The sequence below is a fragment of the Hippoglossus stenolepis genome, chromosome 6 (assembly GCF_022539355.2).
Source record: "Hippoglossus stenolepis isolate QCI-W04-F060 chromosome 6, HSTE1.2, whole genome shotgun sequence".
In the NCBI taxonomy this organism is placed as follows: Eukaryota; Metazoa; Chordata; class Actinopteri; order Pleuronectiformes; family Pleuronectidae; genus Hippoglossus; species Hippoglossus stenolepis.
The window spans coordinates 11,992,294-12,008,782 of NC_061488.1; the positions used below are offsets into that span (position 1 = coordinate 11,992,294).

General features: G+C 40.0%; 2 protein-coding genes across 2 annotated transcripts; one reads left to right on the top strand and one right to left on the bottom strand.

Moving 5' to 3' along the window:
• The first annotated feature begins 950 nt into the window (after window positions 1–950).
• LOC118110893 (titin) lies at window positions 951–12,155 on the top strand. The gene is made up of 19 exons (XM_035159045.2): window positions 951–1,204; window positions 1,317–1,355; window positions 2,057–2,122; window positions 2,733–2,999; window positions 3,094–3,360; window positions 3,553–3,822; window positions 4,906–5,172; window positions 5,726–6,016; window positions 6,405–6,677; window positions 6,784–7,053; window positions 7,203–7,496; window positions 8,624–8,899; window positions 8,986–9,100; window positions 9,198–9,355; window positions 9,446–9,547; window positions 10,097–10,165; window positions 10,355–10,414; window positions 10,844–10,891; window positions 11,007–12,155. Exons 1-19 carry the CDS (start codon window positions 1,126–1,128, stop codon window positions 11,069–11,071), a joined length of 3,276 nt encoding a protein of 1,091 aa, XP_035014936.2. The 5' UTR covers window positions 951–1,125; the 3' UTR covers window positions 11,072–12,155.
• apobec2b (apolipoprotein B mRNA editing enzyme, catalytic polypeptide-like 2b) lies at window positions 11,995–15,322 on the bottom strand. Its single transcript, XM_035159051.2, has 4 exons — window positions 14,976–15,322; window positions 13,433–13,613; window positions 12,415–12,758; window positions 11,995–12,290 (listed from the first exon to the last, which is right to left on the bottom strand). The coding sequence occupies exons 1-3, from the start codon at window positions 15,272–15,274 to the stop codon at window positions 12,417–12,419; spliced, it is 822 nt and encodes a 273-aa protein (XP_035014942.1). The 5' UTR covers window positions 15,275–15,322; the 3' UTR covers window positions 11,995–12,290; window positions 12,415–12,416.
• Between the last annotated feature and the right edge of the window lie 1,167 nt (window positions 15,323–16,489).

The following is a 16,489-nucleotide window of genomic DNA, read 5'->3' on the forward strand; positions in this document are numbered from 1 at the left end:
TATATTTCACAGATGTTTGTTTTTTGTATAACCCTGAAACCAGTTATTTCTTATAGGTCGATTGTTATTGATGTATTAACGCAAGTTGTAGTAATGTATTTATAGCATCAATAAATTAATATTTATCCTTATTAAAGTTAATATGTGTAACAGCTGAATCGTGGCACTTTGTCAGAGACGCAGTTTGCATTTGTCCCAGGTGGGACTAGATAAAATATATATATCCTGTGTTATACTGCCACCTTATGGTGAGTATGATGAAACAAACCACAGACAAATGAACACAATTTTTATATCTTGACAATTGACACACAACATCATACATGTCGGAAGTCGCACTTCACCACAGAGGGAACAATAACTTCAGCTTTTACTTCCTTCTGAAGCAATGGATTATATGATATATATATATTACATTTTTACATGTGTGTGTGTTTGTGTGTGAGAGAGAGAGATTTTTAGGGGGAAAGAAGTTAAGAATGAACTTTTTATTTTCATGTCTAGAAAGTGGCTCTAAAGCTGAAGACAACAGGATGTCGTGGTAACATTTGTTCGATAGGTTGGGCTCACACAAGTGCAAAGAGAAAAACCAGTAGCTTCCGCTCATGTTTTCAAAATCATACCACACCTACATGTGTGAAAAGAACTACTGGGAAACTGCTCTCAGATGATTCTAGAAACAATTACATTTCAGTTAGTAGTGCTTATTTTTTTTTTATTTTGCCCAGAATCAGTCTAATAACAAAAAATGTGTTTAGTGTTTAGTATGTAAAATCTTACATACATACACATTGAAATTGGAAGGGAGAATGTCTTTCAAACCCAACACAACGTTTCTTCTTTCCTACAAATAGGTTAGACAATAAAAAAAACAACACAACAGCAAGCCTTGACATGAACATTTCTGCAAGTTTCAGTTCCCCTTTCCACTTTTCAGCAGAGATAATCAGTTTGAATTAGGGCGAACAAAACCGTGAGTGTAGCTTTCATACATTTCCTGTTGCTTCAACCAGAAAAAGAAAAGTGCAGATGTCATAGAGAAACAGGAAAGCTTTTATCTTGAGGTGAGGTTGAACTTGTCCAACACACCATTTCCTCTCCTGAGCTTCACTACACAGCAGTTATATGACTCGACTCAGAAACACGGCCTCTGCAAGAGCAGCTCAATGGAAAATGTGGCTCATCAGGGTCTTCCTTGTCATGTGTAAGTTTGTTTTTTATTAAATGGCTTAACTGTTTTGTGATTTATCTGCATCCAAAGAATATTTGAATGTACATTTGTTCCAGTGACCCTTTACCATTGTTTGATCTTACAGATTCCACTGCTGTTTGTGGAGCTCAGAATGTCCAAGATGGTAAGACACATTTCACACGTTAACATATCCTAGTATTTATTTGTGGTAAAAAGTAAAAAGTTTTGGTCTGAAAGCATTTACACAAAAAAAATCACATTTATCAAAAACATTTATTGTATATATAAAAATAATGTATTTGATTGCGTAAAATAACAAATACACATTGTTAAAAGTTTTATTCTGCATGTGCTAAGTTAGACTTACACCAGAACATTGTTTAGGAAGTAAAGCATATGTTATGTAAACATGAGGAACATGAAGTACTTTGTAGTCATCGGTCTTGACAGTTCCTACATTTATACTTCAACTAGTTCAAGTTCATTGTTCTGTATCATGTTGTGCAAGTAATTTGTGGCGATTAAAAACTAACGCCTGATATGTTATACTCCATTTTTCCATTGTCACTCTTTTTGCAAATTATCTTCCTGATTAAATAATTCTTTCAATTCTTAAAATCTTCAAATGGAAGAACTGTAAAATGTTCCATTGCAAATGTATGATGTTGTTTAACCGATGGTCCAAATCAAATCTTCCCATCTGATGAGCAGGAAACCTGAATCTTTGTCATTTTGATTCCTTGTTGCAGCTCTTGGTTTTAATGAACTTGCTCCTACAGCTAAAATCTTCACTTGACATGTAGATAAAGCACAAAACCGTTCTGATCTAATGTCTGTTCTCAACACCCCTCCTCTCATCACCAGTCACCACCACGCCCTTTTCTCTGACCTCCTTTGAACCGACATCGATGGAAGCTTCGACTGTTTCAGGTTAGATTTTAAATCTGAAGGAGCAAAGATAATCAAGCAGTGTTCTTCATTTAAAACATCTTAGATTCTGTAGATTTACAGTGAAAAGTCATTACTTCCTGAAATCAGTCAGTTTTTCAAACGGCACACATGTGATAATTTTTTGTAAAGACCCCAGGAGAAAATGTTTCCACAACCAATGTGGTCATGAGAAATGTCCCATGTGAAATCACCAATGTCTGTGATCAAAAGGTTCCAGCAATAATTGTATTTTTTTATGTCTGTACTTGTTTGTATTTAGATCAATGCCACAATTAAAATGTGCATTGAAAAACTATTAGAAGTCATATGTTCTTAGGATATTACTTGTATATGTGTGGAATTTGAATTTGAAAAGCATGTGGTCTTGTGTAATTGTATCTTTTTTTCTGTTTTGAATTCATTTGAATCTGTTTTACATGCGATACATTCATAATTACATTTAAGACAACAAATCAACACAGGAATAATAATAAAAAATATTCCAACACAGGTCAAAATGCCAGTGGGCCTTAATGGGTATGCGCTTTCAGAATAATACTATTTTTCAAATTATTATTAATATATTCTATTCTACATTATAAACTTCCAGAGCCTCCTGTACCATCCCTGCAGCTGCAGTCCGGCTGGTTGGACGTGTTCCCCTCTGAGAAAGTGGAGTTGAGATGTAACATCAGCGGCAGCTCTGACTGGAAGATCGTCTGGCACAAAGATGGACAGGAACAAGACGCAGACCCAAATCTGTCTTTCTCTGCAGACAGATCAATCCTCACTATCACTGCCGCTGCACAAATGTATTCTGGAAGTTATTCCTGTAAAGGTCAACACACCAGCAACTCACTTAAGGTCACAGTTTACCGTAGGTTTCATTATGTTTCATCACTCACATTTCGACAGAATGTCTCGTTATAATAAAGATGAACTGAAACTTTTTCTTCATTCTTTCTCATTAGAAAACAAGCCCAAAGCAACTCTGAGTCAAAGACCAAACTTAAACAAGATGTTCCCTGGAGAGTCGGTCAACTTCACATGTCTGGTTGATGTGGCCTCTGAATGGGAATACCAGTGGTACCATAATGGAAATAAAATTCAAGCACGGGATACTTATACCATACCTTCTATAGATCATTCTAACAGTGGAGAATACTACTGCAAAGCCAAAAGAGGCAAAGGCCAGTTCTACACAGAGCCGAGTGAAACAACATCCGTGCTGGTCTCTGGTAAGTGTTTCACCACAGACTCCACTACAACCACCAATTTATTCATTTTCATCTACATGAACCTTTTGGATATCTGTATTTTTCTTAAATCTTTCAATAGCTTGCAATGCATTTGACATTTTTGAGTCCCTTTCTCAAACCCTTTTGTGATGCAACTAACCCTGAAGATTTCTTTGCGGTGCACATTGTCAGATCCACCTACACCATCGTTGCTGTCTCCAAGGCTGGATGTGTTCAAAGACGAATTAGTGGCGTTCGTTTGCGACGTTGGCGACGTTGGCGACCCTGATTGGACGTACTCCTGGTACAAAAATCTGCAAAAGATCCCGGATGAAGACGAATCGTCTCTCAACATCACCTCGGTCACTCAAACCGATCAAGGAGACTACGCATGCAAAGCTCACCTGGAGGACAGGCGTGTCACCTCTGGATACAGCAACACAGCTACAGTCAAGGTTTATGGTGAGATTCCTTCCTATGTATAACCTACATTAACTTTACACTAATTCACGTATATTAACTCTTATCTATATCTTTACAATAAAGAAACAAATGTAAAAACAAGGAAGGGCTCGCTCATAGTGATGAACTTACACTGAATTGTCACTCAAATCTTTTTTGAGATTTATATTAAGTTACGGAACATTGTGTAGCTGTTTCAGAAATATTTCCCGCAAAAGCTGGTGGAGACTAAAAAAGAGCTTAAAAGAAAGTAAACATTGAACTTACATTTAGCAAATAGCCAAAAACACAACTCCAAATAAATCATAATGTCAGCGACTGTTTGCCACCAAGTTCACTAAGTTTAAAGGTTATGATATATCAATGTTGTTTTTACACCATTCGTTGTTGTTACTGTAACATTTTGGGATCATGCTAACCAGCCAGATATAGAAAAAATGATTTTTAATTTTAAGCATGGAGTGGAAGAACTGAGCTAAGAAATAGTGTTTACCATTGGAATAGGGAGTATGCTCCAATATCTGAACGAGACAAAATAATTTTATATAACAAGATAATGAGATATGATGAGATAACGCTAATTCACACTCCAACACAGTAGGTGGTGGTAATGCACCTTGAAGTTGGTCGCCACCCACCATTAAACCGAGCAAAGAAGGAGAAGAAAAATTGACAGCATTCTCTGAAAAATTAGAGAATTGGCTATCTGTCAAAAATTCTATCTTTAGTAAGTTGATGACATTTGGAAATTTTGTATTGACCTTATGTGTAATTTCAAATGTATTTTTATTACTGAGGTTGTATTTAAAGGTGGTTTTACATACTGCTTAATACTGCTTTTTCTCAATATAAAGTACACTTCAATAGTACACTAAAGTATATTTGAATTAATTAACTATGACAGTGTCAAAAATAAAAACATTATACCATAGGCGTAATAATAAATGTAGACTTTACAGCAAAACTGTATTGATTTCCATTTGGCTTTACAGATGTAGCTTGTAAAGTTGCTGCTGTGTGAATATTACTGCATCACAAGTTTTAAGGTAGCGAGAGAAGCAGTAACATTGTGTGTTCTTTCAGAAAACACACCTGAACCAACACTGAGCAAGGTCCCTGATTTCACCCCAATGTATGTTGGAGAAACTGTGAACTTCACTTGCACAGTCAACATGTCCTCTGGCTGGAAATATCAGTGGTATGAAAATGGACAGAACATCCCTTCTGCCACCGGCAAAACCTACAGCCTCCCTCTTAGTCTTTCTGATGGAGGGAATTACTCGTGCAAGGCCACCAGAGGTGAAACAACATCAACGAGCCAGAGTGCGGAAATACAGCTATCTGTTCATGGTAGGTGAAGAAAGCAAAAAAGGTATTATTCACAGCATCGTATTTAAGGAGAAGCCAAACTGTTGATTTACAATGTACATCATATCATCAATAGAGTTGTCATTTTATGTTGTCTTGTCATTGTCACTTACGCCTTAAAACAACCTCAGAGCTGCTTTAAATTGAGTGAAAGAGCATTTTGTGTGCATCTTGCTTCCGTTATCTTAGCCACTTTCTGTTGAAGCAGGATGTTGTGGTGTAATATGATGCAGGGAGAGATAGCTCACAAGTGTGCAGTACACAGAACTGGAATATTAGTCAGAGAGTCAGTTTCATATTCTGTAAGAGCATGGTGGAAGCACGTCAGAGATACTTTTTGACTGTCCACATAAACCACTTTATTTAAAACGTTATTCTGAGCACGTAAACTCTTAGTTTTTATTGTTAGCTTTTCTATTCTTTAACTATTAAGGATGAAGGCAGTGCTTTTTTACTCTTTCTCCTCAAAGGACCATTGTGGTGTGTGTTGACAACATCCTCATTGCAAAGATGATATGCTTGTGTGTGTTTTTAGAAATTCCTGTTCCACATTTGGAGAATATGACCCAGTGGTTGGATGTGTTCCCCACTGAGAGTGTGAAGTTGAGCTGTGGGATGCAGCGCGGCTCTGGCTGGACCTATACCTGGTACAAAGCTGGAGAGAAGGTCAAGCCTGATGATGCTGTGTCTTTTGATCCGGATGGATCTACTCTTTCTATTAGCTCCGCTTCAGCTAAACATGAAGGACCATACAAGTGCAGGGGACACCTCCAGGACAGATCTATCAACAGCCGAACTGGTTCTAAACTTACTCTCACAGTATATGGTGAGTTTTCTTTTAAATGTGTTATTCTATACAAATTTGATTGATTGATTGATTGATCTAAATTTACATACAAATAAATAAACTCAGTGGAGCATGTATACCTTCGCCAAGGCTCAACAATCCTACACATGATTGTCTTGTTATTGAAGTAGAAATATAAAAGAAAAGAGGAAGTGATCTGATAACCAATGATTTTGTGATAAATGTGCAATTTGGGGGGAATTTATAAAAGGGAATTTTTTCTTTATCTTGGGCACTAACATTTTGGGGGATTAGTCCATGAGGATTGGATAAATATCTGATAAAGGTACATCTGGTAACTTGTTTTCACACTGAATAGAGAGTCATTTAACACACTGATGGAATTAGCATGTTTATCTTCCCTCAGCTAAGATGCCCAGTGTCGTACTGACACAGGATCCAGAGTACAAGGTGATGTTCCCTGGAGAGTCCGTCTCCTTCAGCTGTCACATTAATGTCTCCTCTGGATGGGAGTTCTTCTATTACAAAAATACCAATCAACTCAGTCACGCTGGAATCAAATATTCAATCAACTCTACCGGGCCCTCAGATGGAGGATCATATACATGCCAAGTAAAAAGAAGCAGGAATCGGGTCTTCTCTAGCAACCCTAGTCAGGCTATACTCCTTGACGTTAAAGGTAAGTTCTGTTGACTGTAGTCAGTTATGATATTTCATGAACAGTGAAGAGCTGCTGGTATGACATAATACACACAGACACATGTCTTCTGCTTTTGTGTTTTTAGAGGAACACCCCAAACCTGTGATGACTCAAGAGCCGAAGGCTGACAAAGTGTACGTTGGAGAGTCAGTGTCCTTGGATTGTAAAGTGGAAATCTCGTCTGGTTGGGAGTATCTGTGGAACAAAGATGGAGTGGCACTCCCTCACAAGAGTCATACTTTTAAAATTCATAATGCCAATTCATCAGACAGCGGGAGTTATGAGTGCACGGCCAAAAGAGAAAAATCGACATACCAAACACAGCACAGCAAGAGACGATCCTTACAAATATCTGGTGAGCCAAAGAAAGTTGTGTTGTATTGTGTATTTTAATGGATGCTGTCTTCTTGTGTCTTTATTGATTTCATGGTAAAAACTTTCCGACAACCAAGATGCATCTCAGGATATTTTTTGAAGTGGCTCATGTGTCTGTGTGTTTTTTAGAGATTCCTGTCCCCCAGTTTAAGCAAATGACCCAGTGGTTGGATGTGTTCCCCTCTGAGAGCGTGAAGTTGAGCTGTGGGATGGCAGAAGGCATCTCTGACTGGACGTACACCTGGTACAAAGACGAACAGAAGGTCCAGGCTGATGATACTGTGTCTTTTGACTCGGATGCCAGGACTCTCTCAATCAGCTCTACTGCAGCTAAACATGCAGGACGATATAGTTTCTCAGGAAATCTCAAGAGCAGACCTGTCAACAGTATCAGAAGCTCTGGACTAACACTCAGTGTTTATGGTGAGATTTTTCATTTGTCTTTTTTTAAACAATTCTTGGAGTAAGATTTTTAGGTTAAATGTATTATTTGGAATGGTCAGTCATGGAAATGGTAGCGGAGTATATGGGTAATAGGCTTATTTACATTTTAGAGTTACATTACAAGAGCTTTGGCTGGTTTGCTGGTTGATTGGTTGTTTGTTTGGTTATTTGGATGGTTGGTTATTTGGCTGATTGGCTGGTTGGCTTGTTGTTTGTTTGTTTGTTTGTTTGGTTGGTTGGTTGGTTGGTTGTCTGGTTGGCTGGTTGGTTGGTGTCAGTTTTACAGCAATGCACATTCACCCATACAACCCACGTCCCATGAAACAAACAAGAGTGCAACACCAAGCAAACAGGACAAGTCATTAGTCAATAATGATAGCAACAATAACAATTAAGAAGATCTCATTAACATGAAGTATTTACTGACAGTAAAGAGCTGGGTTACCGGGCGGTCGTCTTGTTTTGTTCTGCCATGGCTGCATGTAAGAGGCTTTTAAGTTAAATTAGCAGTGGAGTGGGTGAGTGATGTCATGTGGTGTTGAGGTTGTGATGCAGGTGATAGCCTTAGAATTGAGTTCAGAGAAGTTGGGCGTGGGAAGATCTATTAATTTGGTAGCATTATGGGTTATGTTAGTTTTGTACAGGCGGGGCAGTAAAGTAGGATGGGTTGGATGACATTGTTGTACAATAGGAGAAAATGGGGGGAGACATCTTAAATACTTATGATCCATTTTGAACAAAGCACTTGATGTATCAGCAATACAGAATATATATCATAGGAGATATTCTATATGCATAGTACATTGTACAAAATATGATCATTTGTGATAAACTAAGCCAGCCATCAGATGTTAGAATGTTGATCTTCTTGTACATCTCTTACAAGAGCATGAATAAGTGCATTTGCTGAAATTTCAATATATATATTTTATTTTATGTCTTTGAGGAAGCTAAACAAACGTGTTTTATGTGAGATAGAGAAGTTAATCATTCAGGTGAGGAAGTTGATACTCAGACCATTGTTTTAACCATCTAGTGAAAGGCGAGTGTTTCCTTCCTTAAATGCTACTATTCCAATCGCTTGTCATTATTATCATCACCCTCAGATACAAAACCCAGAGTCACACTGATGCAGAAACCTGAGTACGACGTGATGCATACTTTGGATTCAGTCTCCTTCAGCTGCCATATTAATGTCTCCTCTGGATGGGAGTACCTGTGGTACAAAGATGGCACTCCACTCCCACTCCAATCTGGACACAACTATAACATCAGCTCTGTTGTGACCAAAAACACTGGGTCATACACATGCCAAGTAAAAAGAGGAGTGGTTGAAATCTTGCAGTCAAACCAGAGTCCGGCTGTAAAACTCAAGATTCTAGGTAAAGTATTTCTGACTTCCACTTTTTTACTTTTTCTGTGCACATGTTGGATGTGTTCATCACAGTCTTTATTGTTTTTGCTGCAGAACGCCCAAAGGCTAATATACTCCTGCTGACAGGCTGGTCCGAGGTGTTTGCCACTGACATCTTGGTGCTCAGGTGTGAGGTGCAGGCAAGCAACGACAAGTGGAACTACACATGGTAATACAGCTTACCTGTTTCCTAAATACATGTACTGCTGTGTGGATTCTTACCTTTCTGAAAATTCATGCAGAAAATTCAACATACATTTAAACAGGTTCAGAGAGGGAAAACCAATCAATCTGCTGACCTCTGAGAAACATTTCGTCACACCCCAGAACGACCCCAAGCAAAGCCTGTACACCTGCCAGGGCAATCGCAACGGTCAACCATCTTATTCAAAACCCAGTGATTCGTTCAAGACCAAGAACCTTCGTGAGTAAATGTGACATCTGAAAGTTATGAGTTTTTACCCAGAAAATATTCTTTCAGTCTCAGTTCTCTGTTTTCATTTTGAAACTGCAGTTTTGAAGAGGAGGGTGCTTCTCTCCATCTCTGGCTGTCTGTTCTTCGGCCTTATCGCTGTTCTCCTGGGATGCATTGTCCTCCGATTCATCCGCAAACCAGGTGTTGTTTTAGTTTGGTACTTTTTGAATGCAAAGAAGGATTCTAAGCATCTACATTATGCATGCAGCTATAATCAGTTTTACTGTAATAAAGATGGATAAAATGCCAATGTCACTCAAATCTTTATATTGTGTGTAGAGCAGCTCAGAGTTTAACTGTCGCGGCCACAGCTTCACTTTTCTGGCTCATTATCACTTCCCTCATCGTGTCATTTTTAGCAGCAGCAGAATGTTTTCTGTGAAAAAGCTCCAGAAACAAACTGTTCCTCTGCAACTGACACATTTATTTAACAGTAAAAGACCCAGATAATTTTCTCAGCAGTAGGTAGAGACCAAATACAGAGAGACGTGAGAGTGTGAATATTAGACTTACATTTGCCAAGTGATCAACCCAACTCCAAGTTGAGTAATGTTGCTCTGTGTAGATGTAAATTGTATCTATATAGTGACCACTATGTGAAGACCACTCAAAGCGCTTGTGCATTTTAATCGCAAAATAAGAAAACACAATTCTCAAGGATGTGACCTGTTATCTTTTCCTGTCATGCAGCTGTCGATGACGACAAACCCGAAGAAGAAAACCTGTTTCTCACCATGGCGCAGCTAAAGGACCGGAGTGGTATGCTTGACACCTCTCATGGCTTGTGGTTTTTTGGTCACCATTTCCTCATACGCTGCAGATGCTGCCCCACCAGTGATTCGTTTCCAAGCTATTTTTGTATTAACAGTCAGCGAAACCATCTGCAAGTTTGGGTCTGACTTTAGGTGTTGGCTCGCTGGTGTTCAAAGTTTTTCCTCCCTCCTGCAGATGCACCCGATCCCATGGTTGAGTACATCACCGATGAAGGACTGAATGCATTGCCTAAAGGTAAATGACCAAGAGATGAATAAAATAGAGGATTTACAAACTTTTAGTACTAATATTACTGCAACTAATGTTTGTTTTCACGGTTGAATAATCTGCTGATTGATTGTTTCGTCTATAAATGTCAGATAATGGTGAAAGGTCCATCCTAATTTCCCAGAAGCAAAGGTGTCGTGGTTCAGAACCCAATTATGTTGAATTTGCTGTCAAAACTCTGAGAAAACCTGACAAAAGTCACACATAACAGTTTGTAAGGATCCATTTTTTAGCCAAAAGTATTAAAAAAAGTATTTGACAACCATAATAGTTTTTGATTCGAGTTCTTTCAAAGGAATGAACGAGAGGTCAACTAATTGTTGTCCTTCGAGGCCATCCCTCCCTGACACTTTCTGCTTTTCTTTTTCTTTTCTTTTTTAACAATGTGAACCGCAGAAGCAGATGAGAATGGCACGCTACCCATAACCACAGAGGAGGGCGAAGGTAAAATTACTGATGAAATATTTTCTCTATCGTTGTGGTTGCTGTGCCAGCTTCTCCACAGCTGAGACATAACTTTCTACTGATCCGTCACATGTTGCTCTTTATATCTTTCCAGCTTTGACGACTGAGAGCGTTGATACGGAAGAAAACAAAGGTGGTCTGGTGTCCTTCAAACAATGAGTCACTGAAGATGGATTCACAACAATAGCTAATTATCAGATTGAAAGTCCATGGCATCGATGGACATAAGGCACCATATATTAGATATTTATATTTGAATGTATGGACGGACAATTTTGCTGTTGTGCAATGCTTATCACTGCAGTGCAATAAAAAAGGTTTGGCTTTAAAGTGGCATCGGTGGAGGCCAAACTCTCTATGGTGGCCATCATAGGACATAAGGTTCAGCTTGTCTGGCTCAGCCTCATGTAGTCAGACTTTCAGCCTCAGGTATGCTTTTTTATTTTTATTTTTAACATTTTTTGCTTTATTTGATAAAGAAGGTAGAGTAGTTGGGGAGAGAGCGCAGGGATGGCATGCAGCGATTAAAAGGCCCGAGCTGAATTCAAACCCGGGCCGCAACGAGGAGGAGGCAGCTTCATTAGTGGTACGAGCTCCATTAGGTGAGCTACCTGCGCACCTTACCTCAGTTGTGCTTTGACCTCAAAACTAACGTTCTGAGATTCACTGCGTTATAGGATCTATATTTTAAAGGTCATGTAAATATTCTGAATTGCCCGCAGTGCTAGATAAAAGTAAATGTAAATTTAATAAGATTTATCCTCTCACAACATTGTTGGCGCCGGATTTAATTGGAATTCATCAAATTGTTGATGAGATATCGCACTCTGGAGCAATGGACATGGCCATTGCAACACAACCGTGTATAGATTCAACTTGGTTGGTGGTAATTGTACATATCTTTAACTGACGTATTGATGAATTGACTGTAAAAGGAAAAGAAATATAGAACATTATTTATGTGATAAGCATCAAACACACATTGTTTGCTTTCAGTTATGCATTGCACATAAAGTGATCATCTGCAGGATAATCAATTACCATTTCAATTCTTAGAACAAACACCAGATGTCACTAGATTGTAAGTTAACTTTCTCCAAAACGTATTTAATGTAATAAATGATTCAGCAGTGAATGTTGTTGCTCTGCCGGTTGGAAACTGTATACAATACATATTTATCTAGAAATTCAATCATTTTTGTGTCTCTCAACAAAATTATCAAAATAAAAAATACAAAATGTTGCCCCCAGAGTTCATTAAAACTAATATTGATTGATATGCACCATAAAATGTGACTGCAAGAAACACATGTTCAAAAAGTGGTGATTTCACAAGAAGGCTTATTTGTGGTTGAGTCAGTGGGGAGATCTTGTGCACCTGTAACATGGGTAAAAGACAAAAAGAAAAGAGTCATTATCAAGAAAAACATTTACATTTCATATAGACACAGTAAAAAGGATGTAGACTCACATCACTGCAAACACAAAACGTATCGACTTACATCTACTTGAGGATGTCAGCCAGTTTGTCCACATAGTACTCATAGTTCTCCTGACAGTCCTCCCAGGGTGTAAAGCTCTCCTCATCTTTGTCCACGTACGTCTCCCAAACGTGCACAAAGTCGGACGGCTTCATCATCCGCAGTTTGCAGCCAGCGCTCACCAGAGCTCGGAGCCCCTCTACTATCTCAGGCTGCTCCCACTCAAAGAGACGGGAGCAGAATATGCAGAGGCGCAGCTTTTTGCGCTGCTGAAGGATGCTGGCCAGCTTAGCTGCACAAGCCAAGCAGGGACTGGATGATACATACCATGTAACATCATACTCCTGTGAAGCGTTAGGGAGCACCTGGAGAGAGAGTTATGGGGGCATTAAAGGTGAACTAGAATTACCACCCTGCAGTTATATGTCTCTGCCAATCAGTGCAGTTGCAGTCTTCATACTCCAGACTCATATCAGGTCACCTTGACCTTTGGCCACTGACATCTAATCAGCTCATCTTTAATCCAAGTAACAACTGATCAACATTTGGAGAAACTCCCTAAAGTTCAAGTTGAATCAGTTAATCTGTCAGTAATAGTGAACATTTGTACCTAATTTGAAAGGATTCTCTCAAGGTGTTCTTCGGATAACATGTTAACAAGGTGACCTTTGAGTCCAAGTGAACATTTGTTCCAAATTTCAAGGAATTTCCTCAAAGTGTTCCTCAGATGTAGCATTTATGAGACCAAAACGTCTTTCAAAAATTTCTTTAGGGTGTTCCATCATCTTCACAAGATCAAAATTGTGTTCTGTCAGGTCACAGCCACCTTGGTCTCTGACCTTCAACCACCACAATCGAATCAGGTCATTCCCGAGTCAAACTGAGCATTTTCTCCAAATTTAAAGGAATTTCCTCAAAGCATTTTTTGAGACACTGTGTTCACAACAATGTGATGGATGGACACCCCATAAACATGATGTCTCCTGCCTCATGCATAAAAATATTTTCCACTGAGAACAGATGAGTGTGTGTTCATTACCTGCTGAAAGAAGGCTTCTTCAGAATGAGCCGTGGCATGTTCATCCTCCATATAACCTTTCAGAGGCTCCACGCTGCCTCCTGCTGTGTCCACTCTGAAGCACAGGAGGGTTTTGTTCCTCCCTGATGAGTACTCCACGTTCCTGAACTGAAACTTGAAGTAAAACTGGCTCATCTGCTCCCTGGTGGACAATGAGAGTGAGAGTTTTCCTTAGATACATTCAGAGGTGCGATTGTGAACAGGCAAGGCAGGCAACTGCCCCAGGCCATGAGGGGGCCCCAGAGGGCTAACAAACTTTACTCCACAGCAGTGTCTCATAATGTGGCCAGTGACTACACCCCCGCCCAACCCCCCTCTCTCTTAAACAACCAATGGAGTATTCGCAATAACATGTTGGTAGGAAACCGTCGGGAAGGAAAGTTCTGTATCATTCTTAAAGTTTAAATTGAAATTGAAAGTAAAGAAAAAATGAAGAGGAGTTATCCATCTGAAAGTGAAAAAAGAAAGACAAAACGAATGCCAACTTATTCATGCTAATGTCAACAATGGCTCTTTTTTGGGTTTTATTGTTCCATGTTTTTTGAAAAATGTACTTATGTAAGTGAACATTTTTAAATAAAAAAAGTTTACACTTCCTACCCTTCGTTGGTGTAAGATTGTTTTTTAACATAAATGTTGACAAATGCTGTTTGAGGGGCCCCCTGGGACATTTTGTTTGTGGCCCCAATAGACTCTAGAATCTCCACTGGATACAATGTCCAGTCATCTTCATTTTCTTTTCAGTCGATGTGACAGCAAGCAAAACACTTCAGGACTTACCGTCATCCTCCTTTATTTAATGCATGTAAATTAGATTAGCAGGACTAAGTGAAAAACCAATCAACATCATGTACATATCGACAATACTTTCAATGTAATTTGTCACCTTCCATCGTGGTGCATTGACAGTGTGACCGAAAATTCCTTTCCTGGTGAAAAGGTTTTCACTTCTTCACTTCTTCAGGCCTTCAGCATTTATGATTTTTCAAGCATCCAAGACAGTATGACGATTAAAGGGAGTGAATAGAGTATTTAAAATGTTACCACTGAGTAAACCGATGTTTCTGTAATGATTTTTTCTTTCAAATCATCCCATAATCCCTGAATATGCCATGATTCACTGATTGTACCCCATTGTTTTACAGAATATGAATAGCCCGGTAGATTACAGGAATAGATCTCTTGTAGCTTTCAGTAATAGAATGGAGAACAGATGCTACAGGCGGAGTGGTGATATGGCAGGGGCCGGCGTCCGTGTCGGCTCCGTGACTCATGACTATTCTTACCGCTGGGTTAGTACGGGTGGCAGGTGCAAGTCATTTGTATAAGTCCTCATTGAAATCAAATATAGAACATACAACGGAAACAATATAATCAAATAGAAAGAAAAACAACTTCTTCTACTGAAGGGAATAACCAAAACATTTGTTAAAGAGCAAAACAGGTTTGAAAGCAGAACATGCTGACTCTAACTCTTGTGGAGTGTGTATAAAGTCTTACCCACCCTGTGACAATCTCAAACGGCGGCAGCTCTATGGGCTGAAACTCTGGTTTTTCCTCACTGTTGGCCACCTCGGCTCCTGAGGCCCCTGCGCTTTCCCCATTCCTCTTCTCTTCTTCCGTCTTCGGCTGCTCGGGGGTGTTCTCCGGCTTCTCTGGGGTGTTCTCCGGCTTCTTCACAACTTTCTCAGGCCTTTTCACACTTTTTTCCTTCCCATGTCCTTTATCCTTCTCATCGTTGGTTTTGTTTTCCACCTTCTTCTCTTTCTTCTTAGCACTTAACCGGCTGTTTCTGTCAGCCATGATTTTGTGAGAGTGGGTGACAGTGTTAGATAGAGAGAGAGGGAGGGGAAGATAGAGAGAGAGAGAGAGAGAGAGAGAGAGAGGGGGGGGGATTTAGTTAGGGTAAGTGGAGAGATAACCCTAGTACATGTACAGAAATAGAACCTTTTGTGTGCTGAGGTCGGAGTCACAGCATGCGAATGACTGGCAGGGGCAGGGGGAAGGTGGCTCGGTTGACCCAGCCCCCCTCATGCCCTGGCTACTGAAAGGCCAAACACAAGTCAAAGTGCCGATGCTGCACGAAGAAAGTAGGGCAGACAGGCCTTACATGAGTTCTAGCCACACTGTTTTGTCGTATTCAGAAAGGAAAGTGCCATGTAAATGTATATAAATGTACATCTCACACACACGAGATAGCTCTGTAATCCGACAGGCTTCAACTGTCAACAGGCCAGCAACAGGCAGGTTATTAATAACACTGCCTGGTTGTGTGTGTGTGTGTCTGTGTGTACGGAGTAACCAGGGCTCTCCTGATACTGAACACCACTTTTCTTTGTTCCAGCTCTAATGTCCTGTGGCTCATTAGGCCTTAGCAAAGCACCAAGGCCAGCTAAAGGGCAACCCCACCAAAAATGGGAAGAGACAGGGAGCTGGGCAGTGCAAACAAATACAAATACACAATGTGCAAGGTGAGCATTGGTGTCTGTATGAATCAGAGTGCAGGGTCGCACCGAGGCCCAGTGTGCATGTGCCCGTGAGCAATCAATCTATGAAATCATCCTGCATCGATACAGCCCTCTGCTGAGGCCATTGTGGGGGAGGGTAAATTGGTTTTGTGTGTGTGTGTGTTTTTGTGTCTGTGTCTGTGTGAGTGTGTGTATTTGCAGACAGAAAATAGCTTTCTGCACTGCAGATGTAATAACTTGAGGCATGAGGGAGAGGGTGGGAGGGATGGAGCGAGGGAGGGGAGGGAGGGAGGAGGCAGTTCAATTACAATTTCCTCCCCTCCCTCGGTCTCACTCCATGCCAAGTAATTAATTTCAGAGGCAATTACCAAAAGGACTGCAGCCTGCTCGCCTAACTCGAATGGATGAGCTGTCACTGCCTCGTGTGTGTCCTTGTGTGTGTGTGTGAGAGATGCTTCATACACTCACAAACAACAACCTAAACCCATGGGGATGATGAGCAGAAACACACAAACACTGACAGTTCTGCACCGATATCTTACAACACATT